A 15,932-nucleotide genomic window follows, 5' to 3' on the forward strand; every position below is an offset into this window, starting at 1 on the left:
TTTTGCATAAGATAGCTTGGTAATTGTGGGAGAGGATTTTTCTGAGAACAAGATACATCTTCAAGGTAACATAGACACTTAGGGATGAATGTGATTTCAAAGGTCATCTAATCCAGTTGCCAATAACAATAATAGTGGGAGGTGCCATTTTTTGAGTACATGCTATTTATCAGGCATAGCACAGTGTTGTTGTTCTACATGCTTTATTAACTGCTGGGTCTTACTGATTTTTAAATCTTCTTTATTTTTTATTTTAATTAATTGTTTTGAGGTGGGGTCTCACTCTGTTGTCCCGGCTGGCATGCGGTGGTATGATCATAGCTTAGTGCAACCTCGATCTCCTGGGTTCAAGTGATCCTTCTGCCTCAGTTTCTTGAGTAGCTGCGACTATAGGGATGCAGCACCATGCCTACCCAGCTAATGTTTTTATTGTCAGTAGTGATGAGGTTTTGCTATGCTGCCGAGGCTAGTCTCAAATTCTTTGGTTCAAGTGATCTTCCTGCCTTGGCCTCCCAGGGTGTTGGGATTGTAGGTGTGAGCCACTGTGCCTGGCTTATTTTTATTTTGTATGGTCTTTTTGAGATGGAGTCTCACTCCGTTGTCTAGGCTGGAGGGCAGTGGTGTGACCTCAGCTCACTGCAACCTCTGCCTCTCAGGTTCAAGCAATTCTCCTGCCTCAGCCTCCTGAGTAGCTGGGAGTACAGGCGTATGCCACCATGACCGACTAATTTTTATATTTTTAGTAGAGACAGGATTTCCCCATGTTGGCCAGGCTGGTCTTGAACTCCTAGGCCTCAAGTGATCTGCCTGCTGTAGCCTCCCAAAGTGCTGGGATTATAGGCGTGAGCCACCGTGCCCGGCTTATTTTTTATTTTAGGGACAGGGTCTCACTGTGTTCCCAGGCTGAAGCGCAGTGGCACAATCATAGCTCACTGTAACGCCAAATTCCTAGGCTCAAGAAATCTTCCTGCTTTAGCCTCCCAAATAGCTAAGACTACAAGTGTGTCACCATGCCTGGCTAATTTTTTATTTTTTAATTTTTGTAGAGACAGGGTCTTGCTTTGTTGTCCAGGCTGATCTTGAACTCAGTGTCTTCACTACTGCATTTTCCATTACCCAGATAACTTTACCATCCTGTCTTCCACGTTAGTGGGTGGTCTAGTGTGCTGGCGTCCTCCCACCCTTTCCCCTACTCCAGCTTATTCTCCACACTGTACCCAGTGGTAAGGAGCTAAAGAATCTTAAACATGGGGCTGGCACCATTAGAATTACACTTTAAACGTGGGACTGATTGTGCCAGTCTCATGTTTGAGACTCACTGGTTGCTTATCATTGTCCTTAGAGTAAAGTTCTACTATCTTAGCTTTGTCCAACCCTGTTTACCTTTCTTTTGAGAGGGAGTCTCACTCTGTTGCCCAGGCTGGAGTGCCATGGCACCATCTTGGCTTACTGCACCCTCTACCTCCCAGGTTCAAGTGATTCTCCTGCCTCAGCCTCTCTTGGTATTCACGCCCGGCTAATTTTTGCATTTTAGTAGAGATGGGGTTTCACCATGTTGGCCAGGCTGGTCTTGAGCTCCTGATCTCAGTTGACCACCCAAAGTGCTGGGATTATAGGCATGAACAACTGCCCCCGGCCTCCCTTTCTAACTTCACTAGCTGCTTGCTTCTGGGCTGCCGCTATACCAAACTGTAGGCCTTTCAGGAAGGTAATGCTTTCTGTCAGCCTCAGGCCTTTGCACATGCAGTTTGCTTTGTCTGTCTTGACTTTTATTCTCAGGATTTTAAATCTCCCAAGAAGCTTCCTCTGACCAGCCTAAAACTTACTTAAGCCCTGGGTTAGGTGCCATAGTTTTGTCCTCCAGTAGCATTTTGCATTTGCCTGTGTTGTGACTCTTAATGTACAGCATTATGATTGTCTATTTTAACATTTCTCTTTCTTACAGTAGACTTTATTCTCTTTAAGGACAGGAACTGTGTCTTGTTTAGGATTTCCAGAGGTTATTTAGCACAGTGGCTATGCTTATAAGTATTTATTGAACAATTGAAATTATCCTAGGCCTTAAAAGCTTGCAAGATGTTTTAGTGCAGGAAACTGGCCTCAGTGGGGTTAAATAACTAGCATGAGGTCACTCACCTAAAAAGTGGTGAGGAGGTATTAAAATCTAAATCTGTGTAGCTGCAAAGATTGGGCTTTTTTTTGCTGCTGCTGCTGCTGCTGCTGCACCTGACTGCTCTCTCTCATGTTGCCTTTATACATCCCTGTCAAGTGTTCAAACAGCCCGTGCCTAGCTTCTAAGACAAGTTGTGTCATCTTTGGACAGCTCTGAAAGCTGAAGTGGGTCCTTGCAGAATAATTTCCCATCCATTGGTCTTAATTTATGCTTTGGAGAATATAACTTATTTTCAAAAAAAAAAATAATTCAGAATTTATCATCTCGTTAATGTCCATTTATTAGTTTATTTCATTCCTTCATTCACTGAGTAACCATTTACTGAGCACCAGTGCAGTGTTCCTTTATTCTAATGATGTGGTCTTTGCTCAGAATGTCTCTGGGCCTTTTTTGGGGATTATCTTCAGAACTTCTGTCAGATTATTTTGAAGATGTGTAAACACATTTTTGTTTGTTGAACCTTGAAGGTGGATTTGATTTGATTTGATATGAGAAATAGCTACTAGTTGTTCAGGACCAAGTTGGGTAAAAGATAATGGGTCAGAAGTTTTAATCTGGCAGTCCTCAATTTTCTTAGAATATATATATATATATATTTTTTGGAGCTAGAGTTTTGCTGTTGTTGCCCAGGCTGGAGTGCAATGGTGCGTGCAATCTCGGCTCACCACAACCTCTGCCTCTTGGATTCAAGCAATTCTCCTGCCTCAGCCTCCTGAGTAGCTGGGACTACACATACCTGCCAACATGCCTGGCTAATTTTTGTATTTTTTTTTTTTTTTTTTTAGTAGAGAGGGGGTTTCACTGTTGGCCAGGCTGATCTCAAAACTCCTGACCTCGTGATCTGCCCGCCTTGGCCTCCCAAAGTGCTGGGATTACAGTTGTGAGCCACCGCGCCCAGCTATAATTTTTTTTTTTTAAACTTGAACCAAAATTTAAAATAGAAAGATTTGACATTAAAACAATCTGTCTTTTACTTCTTCTAAAGAATCTGGGCTGGGTGCAGTGGCTCACGCCTGTAATCCCAACATTTTGGGAGGTTGAGGTGGAAGGATCACTTGAGCCCAGGAGTTTGAAACCAACCTGGGCAATATAGGGAGACTCCATCTCTACAAAAAATAAGAATAAAAATTAGCTGGACATGGTAGCATGTGCCTGTGGTCCTACTTATTCAGAAGGCTGAGGCAGGAGGATCACTTGAGCCCAGGAAGTCAAGGCTGCAGTGAGCTATGATCATGCCACTGCACTCCAGCCTGGGCAACTAACTCTGTCTCAAAAAAAAAAAAAAAAAAAAAAAAGAAACTCTTACTGCAGTGAACCAGAGTTCATTCATGGCCCGTTTCAGTTGGAGCTGTGCAATGATCACTCCTTTAGATGGGACACACACTTGCCAGTTTTCCTGAGTCCCTGCTACTCCCTGTTATTTCGCTGACACGTGGCTAGAATCAGATTTGATTTATATCTTTATGCTTTGGGGATGGATATATGTGGATACAAATAAGACACTTGCTGCCTTCAAGAAGCCCTTCTCTGGTAAAAGAGGCATGTTATCATCTGTAAAATAGAGTTAAATGTATGAAAAAAATGGCATGTTAAAAAATAATAATGTGTACATGCTATATAAGCAAGTGTATATTTAAATATTAATTGGGCACCTACCACATTCCAGATAATATGTTGAGTGCTTTCACTTATTTAAGCCTCAACACTCCTGTGAGTTGGTATTATTTCCTCCATTTTACACATGAGGAAGTGAACTCAGAAATGGTTGAATATCTTGACCACTATGATACAGCTAGTAAGCAGGTAGCTGTAATTCAAAAATCAGTCCCCCAACTAAGAGCATCAATTCTCACTTTACCTTCTTTGAGAGTATTGAAGCTTCAACTGTGTAACCAGAGTTACTGGTTTTGTTTCATTATGATTTGAGTGTTTTTTAGGGTAAGAAGATGCAGTTGTCTAGTGTAGAGGGCTGCTGAGATCCAGGACCAGGGAAGAATGTTAGCTGAAATCCTAGAGGTTCCGTTAGGTTCTTAGTCCACAGTAATAACACACAGGAGAAGAGAAAGCTATAGTAAGTGAATGGATTCAGCTGCTAAATGGAAATTCAAGAATAATTTGAGTTCTCCTCCCAGTGTGGCTTGAGTTCTAAGGTAGGCGTTGATGAGAAGTAGGAGTTGAAGTGTTTTCCTTGCAAACTGCCAAGTACTGATGCTGAAGACCTTCACAGAGTGTCAGAGGTCATCATTGGTTTAATCTCGTACATCCAAAGCAGAGTGGAAGGGCCAGTTTTTGGAATAGTGATGAGATTGTTCACTGGGATTAGTGGTGAAAAGCATGGGTTTTCAGCATAAAAACTGGAGAATTTTATGGCACCTGGTAGTCTTCCCATATTGTCCTTTATGGCTAAGGAATTGGTTTCTGCAGGACTGCAGAGTGTGCTAGAGATAGAAGAGAGGTATTTCCTCAAAATAGCTTTAGGGCCTTAAGCAGGTCTTCTCCCTCTCTGAAACTTAACCTTCTATAAATCAAGGAAGTTGAATTGGATGACATTTAATATTTTCCATTTTTTCAGTGCTTATTCAGGCATAGTACAATATGCTTTACATATATTAGCTTGTTTAATCCTTACAGTGGCTCTCTGATATACATGGTGATATCTATACATTATAGTTGAGGAAACTGAGGCTCAGGGTTAGTTCAGTGTCATATAATTAATAAGTAGAGTCAGAATTTGAAACTAACACTGCCTGACTTCCAAGTGCTTAGTTGTTTTACCATATTGGCACTAAGAATCAGCGAGATGGTGAATGTGTTCTCCCTATTCTTCTGCCTCCCATTCCCACCCTTCAGATGAGCTTCTTTGCCTTGTCCGCTGACTGGCCCTCCAGTGTTCTGGGGTTAAGAGAAACTCCAGTACAGGTATGGCCAACTAGCCTGTTGGCCTTCTGCCTTTTCTTCCCAGGCTGAGAGTAGCTATTCAGAATCTGTAATCTAAACTTTTGAGAAAAGAAATTACAGTACCTGTAACACATCCTGTTAGCATAACCAAACTCTTTATTTGGATGCCATTGTGAAATTGTCTCACAACCCCTTCAAATTTTAACAGTGTACTCTTGTTAATGATTTATTTAGTTGTAGTTGTTTCATGTCCTTATAAATGTGGTTTGTTACTGGTTAAATGTTTCTAATAATTTAGTAGCAAAATTTGTAACAACTTTTAGGGTACTATTTTGTCAGTCTTAAGCTAGGTCTGTAACTAGCAGATCAAATTTAACATTAATCAGATTTAAAATTTTCATATTTATGTATTTGTTTACGTATTTGAGATAGAGTCTCACTCTGTCACCCAGGCTGGAATGCAGCAGTGGGACAGTCACGGCTCTTTGCAGCCTCGACCTCCTGGGCTCAAGTGGTCCTCCTGTCTCAGCTTCCAAAGTAACTGGGACCATGGGAACATGCCATTACACCTAGCTAATTTTTGTGTTTTTTGTAAAGATGGGGTCTTGCAGCTGGGCGTGGTGGCTCATGCCTATAATCACAGCACTTTGGGAGGCTGAGGCGGGCAGATCACCTGAGGTTGGGAGTTCAAGACCAGCTTGACCAACATGGAGAAACTTCGTCTCTACTAAAAATACAAAATTAGCTGGGTATGATGGTGCATGCCTCCAGTTTCAGCTACTTGGGAGGCTGAGGTGGGAGAATCGCTTAAACCTGGGAGGTGGAATTTGCATTGAGCAGAGATTGTGCCATTATACTCCAGCCTGGGCAACAAGAGCAAAACTTTGTCTCAAAAAAAATTTAAAAAGATGGAGTCTTACTATGTTACCCAGGCTGGTCTCAAATGCCTGAGCTCAAGTGATCCTCCTTCCTTGGCCTCCCAAAATGCTGGGATTACAGGCATGAGCCACCACACCTGGCCTAGATTTTTAATTTTTGAATTTGTCAAAGTTGGATAATGGTTTATGCCATCTACCCACACACATATATATATGGCACCTAAGAATTTCCTTGGATGTGCTCCGAGGTGCTCCATGTCTTGGTAAGCAGTGCGGTGCAGTGGAAAGAGTACCACTCTAGGTGGGACCATAGTGTGAATCTAAATGTATGGTTAGGGGCTAGTTTTTTAACTTCTTGGAACCTCACTCTTTCTCACAGGTAACAGGGAATTGTAGTGAGAATTAGAGGGGTAAAGTCTATGATACACCTAGCACAGAACCTGGCACTAGTTGGTGTTCAGAAATGATTTCATTTCATCATGGAAAATGAATGGAATATATGTAGAGAAGTTAATATGGCAAAGTGATAGGACAGACCACCTTGCTTCAATTTCGGGTCTCTTCTAAATCTCTGCAGAGATGAATTCTCAAGTATGGTCAAATCAGGAATTTCTAGGAAAGATCTCATCTACCTAGCAAAACAACTATGTTTTTCAGTCGTAGGATGTTTAGCTTTTTTTTTTTTTTTTTTTTTTTTTTTTTTAAGACGGGATTTCAGCGTGCTGGCCAGGCTGGTCTAGAACTGACCTGGTGATCCACCCGCCTCAGCCTCCCAAAGTGCTGGGATTACAGGAGTGAGCCACTGCGCCCGGCCGGATGTTTAGCTTTGATGGTAGGAAGCAGATCTAAGAAGATTGTTAAAGGCTTCAAGTAATGAATGGTAAGATGTTTGTGTTTGAATGTTTTGCTAAAAAAGAAAAAAACATACTAATTGATTTTCACCATATTAGGAGCTACCTCTTAAAAACCCTAAGCAGTTGGTCCAAAATCCATAAGAAAATCTTTGATTACCACTGGTAGACTTCAGCACCCTGGAATGTTTTCAATAACCACAGTGAAACAAGTAAGAATACTTATAATATCTCTTCTGAAATCAACTCTGCTGTGCTTATCCTTAAAAATATGGGGCTGGGCGTGGTGGCTCATGCCTGTAATCCCAGCCCTTCCTGTAATCCCAGTCCTTCAGAGGCTGAGGCAGGTGGGCAGATCACCTGAGGTCAGGAGTTTGAGACTAGCCTGGCCAACATGGTGAAACCTTGTCTCTACTAAAACTATGAAAATTAGCTGGGTGTGGTTGTGCACATCTGTAATCTCAGCTACTTGGGAGGCTGAGGCAGGAGAATTGCTTGAACTTGGGAGGTGGAGGTTCCAGTGAGCCGAGATTGTGCCACTGCACTCCAGCCTAGGTGATAGAGGAAGACTCTGTCTAAAAAAAAAAAAAAGAAGAAGATATGGTAGAAGGCTGGGGTGTGGTGGCTCACACCTGTAATCCCAGCACTTTGGGAGGCCAAGGCAGGTGGACCATTTGAGGTCAGGAGTTCATGGCCAGCCTACTTGGTCAAACGCTGTCTTTACTAATACAAAAATTAGCCGGGCTTGGTAGTGGGTACCTGTAGTCCTACTCAGTAGGATTACATGAACCCAGGAGGTGGAGGTTGCAGTGAGTCAAGATTGTGCCACTGCACTCCAGCCTAAGCAACAGAGTGAAACTCATCTCAAAAAAAAAATAAATAAATAAAAAAGGGAGAAAAAAATTTGTCCTCAGCCAGGCACAGTGGTTCACGCCTATAATCCCAGCACATTGGGAGGCAGGGGCAGGAGGATTCCTTCAGCCCAGGAGTTCCAGACCAGCCTGGGCAACATGATGAGAGCCCCTCTCTCTCTATCAATTAAGAAAAACAAAAAAGAAAAGAAATAAAAAAAAATTAGCTGGACGTGGTAGCACACGTCTGTAGTCCTAGCTACTCAGGAGGCTGAGGTGGGAAGATTGCTTGAGCCCGGGAGGCAGAGGCTGCAGTGAGCTGAGATTGTGCCTCTACACTCTAGCAACACCCCAGCTTGGATGACAGAGCCAGAGCCTATCTTAAAAAAAAAAAAAAGAAAGAAGGAAAAAAAATTTATCCTCTGTGATGTCAAACTCTGTGTCTGCCCTAAATAAATTAGTTAGGCCATCAAATTATAATGTGCCTTTAATAATACATCATCAGCCCTCTGCATCTATGGATTTAACCCACCATGGGTCAAAAATTTTTTTAAAAAATTGTGTCTGTACAGAACATGTTCAGACTTTTTTCCTTGTTATTATTCCCTAAGCAATACAGTATAACAACTACATACATAGCATTTACATTTTACTAGGTATTATACGTAACCTAGTGATGATTTAACTTATATAACAAGCTGGGCAAGGTGACATGCATCTCTGGTTTCACCTACTTTGGAGGCTGAGGTGGGAAAATTGCTTGAGCTCAGGAGTTCGAGGCTGTAGTGCTGTGATTACTACACCTGCATAGCCACTGCATTCCAGCCTAGCAACATAGTGAGACACTATCTTAAAAAAAAAGTATACATGGGAACGTGCAAGGGTTTTATGCAAGTACTATACCATTTTATATTAGGGACTTGAGCACCCACGGATTTTGGTATCCTTGAGAGGGTTGGCTGGGAGTATCCTGGAACCCATCTCCCATGGATTCCAAGGGATGATTGATTGTATTCATTGATTTCTAACTTATTTGTCACCCCCCGCCCCCCATCATTATATTTCCTTCTTGGGTTTCTGGTTGACTTTCTGGAAATGCCCCTGCCCCTGCCACTGACTTCATACATTACCTTAAAATTTTCCTATTTAGTTTGTGTTTTAAAATAAAGTGCTTTGCCTTGATACCAATCTGTGCTTTTAAAGTGCCGCTAACATAATGACAGATGCCTTTTAGAAATCTTGCAAACTATCGTATGACCATTGGCATCACTCTTTGTTAGTGTTAAAGAAGCTGCATTTTCTTTGGATTTGCCGTACCTAGTTTTGTTTTTCTTCTTCTGTTAATGCTTAACAAAACTGAAGATGGTCACAACTTTCCGACCTTGTGCACATTGCTTCTCTGATCTATTGCCATAGGATACCGTAGCAATATCTTACAGACGTCTTTAATGGCCAATCAGAAGCAGTTAAATTACCTTAAATTTTTTAAATGGAACTCTGACAGCCAATAAGAAATCCCGTGGGTGGGAACAGTAACAACCCTTTGGCTTGTTTTTAAGAACAATTATAAATTTTCAGTATTCTGTTTTAGAAGCACATGATGTCCTAGTGCAACTGCTGTGTGCATTTGCTGGGCATTTCCACGCTTTAGAGTTCCCCATAGTTTGAAGTCTGAATCTGACCCCTGTTCTGCTTCTCAAGGTAACTTTAAAACAGGAAGTGTACAAAAGAGGTAACTGATGACGTGAACAGCCAATCGTGGCTTTGTGTTCTTAGCCGATAAAGCAGTTCAGCCAATGGGACTACTGTGGAGGCAAGGTTTGGTGTCAAATAGCATGCTAGATTGAATGCCTTTGACTGTTAAAGTGGAAGGAGGCTGCAGGGCTTCATTGGAGCCTCGGAGTTTTTCACTGAGGCAGGGGTCAGCTGAAAGACAAAGAAAAATGGCGAATAGTTTGTTGGGGGGTGGGAGGACAGCTGTTCGGTTTTTCACTGGAGTGGACATTCCAGACTCAGGTTTCTGCATCTCCTGCTGCCTTTTGTTTCCTCCGTCCTTTGGGGGGGAGGGATAGGAGTGACTTAAATTCTCCCAGTCCGAGGAGGTATAAATAACTACATGTAAAATTAATGCAGTTCCCGGTAAGTTTAATTCTTTGTTTTGTGTTGAAATGATAGAAACTGTTTAGCCTCAGAGAGTGTAGACAAGTTGCACTGTTCAGAAAATGGCCACTTTACATTCCATGCATACCTTTTGGTGCACCTAGAATACCTTGCTGTGTTTAGATATTGCATGTCCTTCAACTAGGATTTCTTTCCTAGTTGGGTATCGACAAGATCAGGTACATGGAGAAAGGCTAATCATTTTTCAGGGGCACACAGAAGCAAAGCACTTTTCTCTTCGCATTGGGTAAACTTAACTGTTTTCCAAATAATTTTCCTTTGTTCAAGTGCACTGAAGCTTTCCTACGGAATAAGCTGAGTTGTTGTAAGTTTTTCTATTTCCACGCACTTTGTTGACATCTATGTTTTCAGAGATGGAAGCAACACTGTTGCTGTTAGAAATTTGTGTGAAAATATGATTTGCACTGCTGCAGGTTCTAATGGTGAAGGCCCACATGCCAATGTGAAAATTTCCCATAACTTTCTTGATTTACCTGTCTAGCTCTAGATTCTTATAAATACTAATTAATGTAGTAACAATCTTTGTTTTTAATGCACATTTTAGCTTAGAATGCTGGTGAGAAACATCTTCACTTATATTGACAGTGACAAGAGCAGGTCTTTTTCCACAGATTTCACACATTTTATCAGGTGTTAATTTAGTTCTTTAAAATGATAAGAGCAAAGTGCTTTTCATTTTTCCGTATGAAATATTTAAAATCCTGCAGTTTGTGAATAGGAAAGTTAAAAGTATAGGCACCCTGTCTTTTGCCATATATATATATATATATATATATATATATGTTATGTATTTATATTTCTCTATTTCTCTTTAGGGATATAAAGCTAATGTAAGTTGCTAATCAGTAACCAGCCCGTTCTTATGAACAGTGAAATCTTCAATCCCACATACTAAGATCTGTAATACACCTGATTTTAAAAAGCAATTCTTTGTTTTCTTTTTATTTGCAAATACGGAATGAAGGTCATTGGAACATTTCTGCAGCAGACTCAGTGTGGAGCCGTGAGCCAGCAGCACTCAGTCTCTGGGTAGGGAAAAGGAGCAGGCCCTATTAGAGGAGAAGTTTCGAGGGTGTTGATTTGCCTTCTCTAGCTTCCCCTCTAAAAAAGGATTTACCTGAGAGGACTGACAGGATTTAGATTTGGGGCTTTTGGAGTTGGAATGATAAGAGCAAGTCAAAGTTCCTGGATGCAGGCCTCTGTCGCTGCTTGCAAAAGTGACCTTGAAAAACTGCCGAGGAGTGGAAAGATTGAAGGACAAAGTTTGTTTATACAAATTTGGACTGAAAAGCTCTATTTAAGATGAAAAGAGACTGTACTTCTGATACTCAAGTCGAGTGGTTAGTAGGAATATGTTATAGATTCAGATTATGAGTTTTCAGGCAATAAGACAATAGGGCTGCATTCATTCTTTCTCCCACTCTTTTTACTTCCCTCCCCCAGCAAAAAATTCTAAATTCTTTTGGTATGATGGTTGAGTGAACTGCCTAACAGATTCAGAATTCTTTGCATGCTACCTTGTCTTCTTTGTAATCTAGAGGGTTCTTAGTGAAGGGGATAGTATTTTAGAAGTTCAGAGTAGTTGTATTTATGAAACTTTTGGGGGATTGGAATGCTTATAATAAAATGTTCATTCTGGTAATTTAAATCCTAAAAGAAACAAGTATGTGTTAAGGATTATGTTTTAAGAGGTAATTATTTTGATTTAACTTTATTTTTAAAAGTCATTGATTGTTTATATACTATCAATTGTTCCAGGTTTTATATATGATTTAAAAAACAGTTGTAGGTACTGAATTGACCCTATTGGCCCTAGGAGAAGGCCTGCAGCAGGGGAGGCAAAAGTGAAGGTGTGGTACAGTGTGAGGTTTAAACCATAAACTTGAGAACTTTGTGGATTTGGGTTCTTGGAAAGATGCCCAGCCACTGCCTCTAGCCTAGGTTCTTCACCATTTTTGGATCATAAACTCTTTGAGAATCTAACCCACTACCTGGAAAAATGCACATGGGCATGCCTGTGCAAGACCTTTAGTGACTAAGATATTTTCTAGTGTATGTCAAATGGTGTTTAACACTTTAGCCAGATAAATGTTTTCTAAACAAATGAAGAAAACTTTGCTTCCAGAAAGAGCAAAGACCTAGAGAGCTAACTGTAATTTAGGACATTGGTGGCTGTGTGTGTAAGTGGGGGAGGCTTAGATGGGGTCTAGAGATGTGGACATTTATTTGCTCTGATCACAATATTTGAGGCAGCATGGTACAAACCATTTAAAGTCAAGAGGTCTGTGTTCAAGCCCTAGTCACCTTTATCACCAGCTTTGTAGGTTTGGGAGAGTCAGCCATTTAGCAGTTAGCTTCCTCACTTGTAAAAATGGGACCTAAAAATAGTGCCTTCTTATTTAGTGGTGAGTCTTGAATGACATCATGTATGTCAAAGTACTTTGTAAATTGTGAAGAGCTGCATAATATTAGTTGTTATTAATTCAGACTATTTGGGTGGGGGATGAAAAGTTTATGAAGGTAGGTATGGTATCAAAGAAAAAAATGCCAGTATTTTAATATTTTTACAAAGGAGTTAGTTTAAACCTGACACATTTCCTTTCAAACTGCCTTCACCTGTATATTCCTATTTATGCTGACAGGACCCTATTTATTTAATGCATACATTGAGACCATCAATCCTTTACTCATCAAGATTTCTGTGAAAGAATTTTAACCCCTTTTTCAAAACTTAAGGGCCTCTCAGAATAAGATGAAATGGGTATGCTGATTTTTTAAGAAGTCTTGTTAGATATAGGAACCTCTCAGAATAAAATCTCAGCGCCAGTTCGATTTGCATTATGAGATTTGTGTTATAATGCAGGTAAGTTGTAGTGGTTGTAGATGTTTACCAAGCAGAGGTTACATTTTTAGTATGTATACCAAATATTTATAAAGTAAACTGGAACCATTTTTTTGTTTGCTTTGTGATTATCCTTTCAGTTTTCAAGCATGGGAGTTAGTTATAGCCTGGAGTGTAGTAAGCAAGTAAATGTTAGATGAATGCTTTTTTGTTGTTGTTGCAGATAGGGTCTTGTTCTGTTGCCAAGGCTGGTGTGCCAGGCTGGAGTGCTGTGTCACGATCATGATTTAATGCAGCCTCCATCTCCTGGGTTCAAGCAATCCTCCTACCTCAGCCTCCTGAGTAGCTGGGACTGTAGGCATGTACTACTGTGCCCAACTGATTTTTTTTTTTTTTTTTTTTAAATAGAGTCTGGGTCTTGATTTGTTGCTCAGGTTGATCTCAAACTCCTAGTCTTTTTTTTTTTTTTTTTTTTTTTTTTGAGACGGAGTTTTGCTCTTGTTACCCAGGCTGGAGTGCAATGGCACGATCTCGGCTCACCGCAACCTCTGCCTCCTGGGTTCAGGCAATTCTCCTGCCTCAGCCTCCTGAGTAACTGGGATTACAGGCACGCGCCACAATGCCCAGCTAATTTTTTGTATTTTTAGTAGAGACGGGGTTTCACCATGTTGACCAGGATGGTCTCAATCTCTTGACCTCATGATCCACCCGCCTTGGCCTCCCAAAGTGCTGGGATTACAGGCTTGAGCCACCGCGCCCGGCCTCAAACTCCTAGTCTTAAGTGATCCTCTCACCTTGGCCTCCCAAAGTGCTGGGATTATAGGCTTGAGCCACTGTACCCAACTGTGGGATGAACACTTTAAAAAAAAAAATAAATCATTGATCTCATCAAAAATCTAAACACTAGCATAAACTTCACACAGTTGATACCTACTATGAGATACCTTCCTAACATAATTGGTGGAAACTCAAGGGGGTTTCTTTCTAATCTAGTCCGCATGCCTAGTGTCATTTATTTTTAGGACTTCCTTCCCCCCCCAGGGGTGGGGTTGATATTTTGTGATCTGTTTGATTTCCTGTCCTATTAAGTCACTTCCTCTTGGACATGGTCAGTCAGCACTGGTGTCTGCTTCCTATCTGTGCGTTGAAAGAATCATATTCAGACAGAGTGAGGTTTGGCAAAATTGATATTGGCTTTACCAAGTAAAATTCCAGTTCCAGGGATGTGTAGGTTTAAAAACAACAATCGTGGTCACTTGGGGCTTTTGTTCTTAAGACAAGAAAAGGCCTCTTTTTTAAGGAAGCTACATACTTTTGTGGGGGTTTCAGTAACCCAAAAAGTGTATTAAAAGCTGATCATGGCTGTTTTCATGAATGAAATGATTTTTGCTTATCCTTATTACTGATAATATATGCATACAGAGTTTGAATACTCCTAAATTAGGCTGACGGGAATCACTTAGGGATCTAATCTAGTTCCCTTTTTGTAAAGTGGGGAAATTGAGGCCCATCGAGTTCAGGTGTCCTAATCTGCCTTTAAGCTTTTTAGAAACTGGCCTGTACAAGTTTGGAGATTTGATTCCCACTCAGTTTTTTGCATGTTTCTTTTATTTCTCTAGGTGGTTTTTACTTTTTATTTTTCATGTTTCTTTTCCTTTTGGCACTTTTATATAGGTTTGCTATTTGGATGTAGAAAGAACAGAGAAAATGGACCCTGGAAGAGGTTCAGAAGTCTTTACCTGAAGTGGGTTGGTTAGAAAGTCTGCTGCAGCAGACTTAGTGCCCTTTGGGATCAATCTGAAGCTATCTTGCCTCAGCCAGTTGCTTATTCAGAAAGCTGAGAACCGGCTAGGAAGCTAATGGTGCTCACCTGTGAGGTATTCCAGAGAGCTGAGTTACTTTAATTCATAAAAGTATGAATTATGAATTATGAGGAGGTAAACTGAGGTATACAGACACATCACCTGCATGCCAGTTAGTATTTTTTGTTTTTGTTTTTCTTTACCTCATTTCAAGAACAAGATAATTCCCGAGCAAGTGTGGGCCTGGCTCTTAAAGTGAGTCCGCAAGCTAACCTGTGTTTAATAAAGATTCCAGGGTTATTTTAAGCATTTGACAAGACTAAAATAGGAATCATTGTTTATATAACACCCAAAATAATATCTTAACTATGCTGACTTTAGTCTTTCCCGTTAGCAAAGTGGTATTGTTTATGTGTTTGTGTGTATTTGGGTGGTTTTTGTTCTTATCTTTATATTTTTTGATAGATCATAATGTACTTTAGCATTTTTAATTTTTCTGAACGTGATGACCTTCATATATTTAGATAAAAGTTGTAGTTCATTGAAAGAGTGAGGGCTTGAATTATGTAAGCTATGTAATATTTAAATCCTAAAGTTTACTGTGACTGAAAATTATAATAGACAAAGCTGGATAGAATATACCTCATGTCTCAATTTCTCAGAAGTTTAGTTTTCTTTCTTTCTGTTTTTGGGGTCAAGGTCTTGCTCTGTTGCCCAGGCTAGAGTGTAGTGGTGTAATCATAGATCACTGCAACCTCAAACTCCTGGGCTCAAGCAGTCCTCCCACCTCAGTCTCTGAGTAACTGGGGCTACAGGTGCATGCTACTAGGCATGGCTAATTAATAAAAAGTTATTGGCTGGGTGTGGTGGATCACGCCTGTAATCCCAGCATTTTGGGAGGCCAAGCCGGGCTAATCACTTGAGGTCAGGAGTTTTAGACCAGCCTGGCCAACATGGTGAAACTCAGCCTCTACTAAAAAAGCACAAAAATTAGCCTAGCATAGTCCCAGCTACTCAGGAGGCTGAGGCACAAGAATTGCTTGAACCGGAAAGTTGCAGTGAGCAGAGATCGTGCCACTACACTCTAGCCTGGGCAAACAGAGTGAGACTCTGTCTCAAGAAAAAAAAGAATTTTTTTTTTTTTTTGGTAAAGATGGAATCTTATTATTTTCTCTGGCTGGTCTTGAACTCCTGTCCTCAAGGGATCCTTCTACCTCAGCCTCCCAAAGCACTGGCATTTACAGGTGTGAGCTGCTGTGCCTGGCTAGTTTTCTTTTTAATCTGTTCTTTCTGCTACTTCAGTGTTGGGACCCATCTCTTTATAATGTGGTCAGATTCTATTTGTATTATCACTCTTCTCTCTCACTTCCGGATCCCAGAGCCAGACCCTGCTATTCAATAATTGACCAAAAGTTTTTCTCTGCTTACAATATTTATTCTAAATTAAATTACAGTC

General features: G+C 40.7%; 1 protein-coding gene across 5 annotated transcripts in view; it reads left to right on the plus strand.

Moving 5' to 3' along the window:
- Window positions 1-15,932, plus strand: part of NFYC (nuclear transcription factor Y subunit gamma) — an 83,133-nt gene that overhangs the window by 9,929 nt on the left and 57,272 nt on the right. For 3 of the 5 annotated variants that reach the window (XM_074380608.1, XM_074380609.1, XM_010347530.2), the window contains exon 2: window positions 6,656-6,829. The exons of 1 other annotated variant lie outside the window; for it this stretch is intronic. In XM_074380608.1, the coding sequence (XP_074236709.1) occupies window positions 6,823-6,829 (7 nt within the window). In that variant the 5' untranslated portion in view covers window positions 6,656-6,822. One more of the 5 variants, XM_003936998.3, reaches the window with a different exon arrangement.

The sequence above is a fragment of the Saimiri boliviensis genome, chromosome 11 (assembly GCF_048565385.1).
Source record: "Saimiri boliviensis isolate mSaiBol1 chromosome 11, mSaiBol1.pri, whole genome shotgun sequence".
NCBI lineage: Eukaryota > Metazoa > Chordata > Mammalia > Primates > Cebidae > Saimiri > Saimiri boliviensis.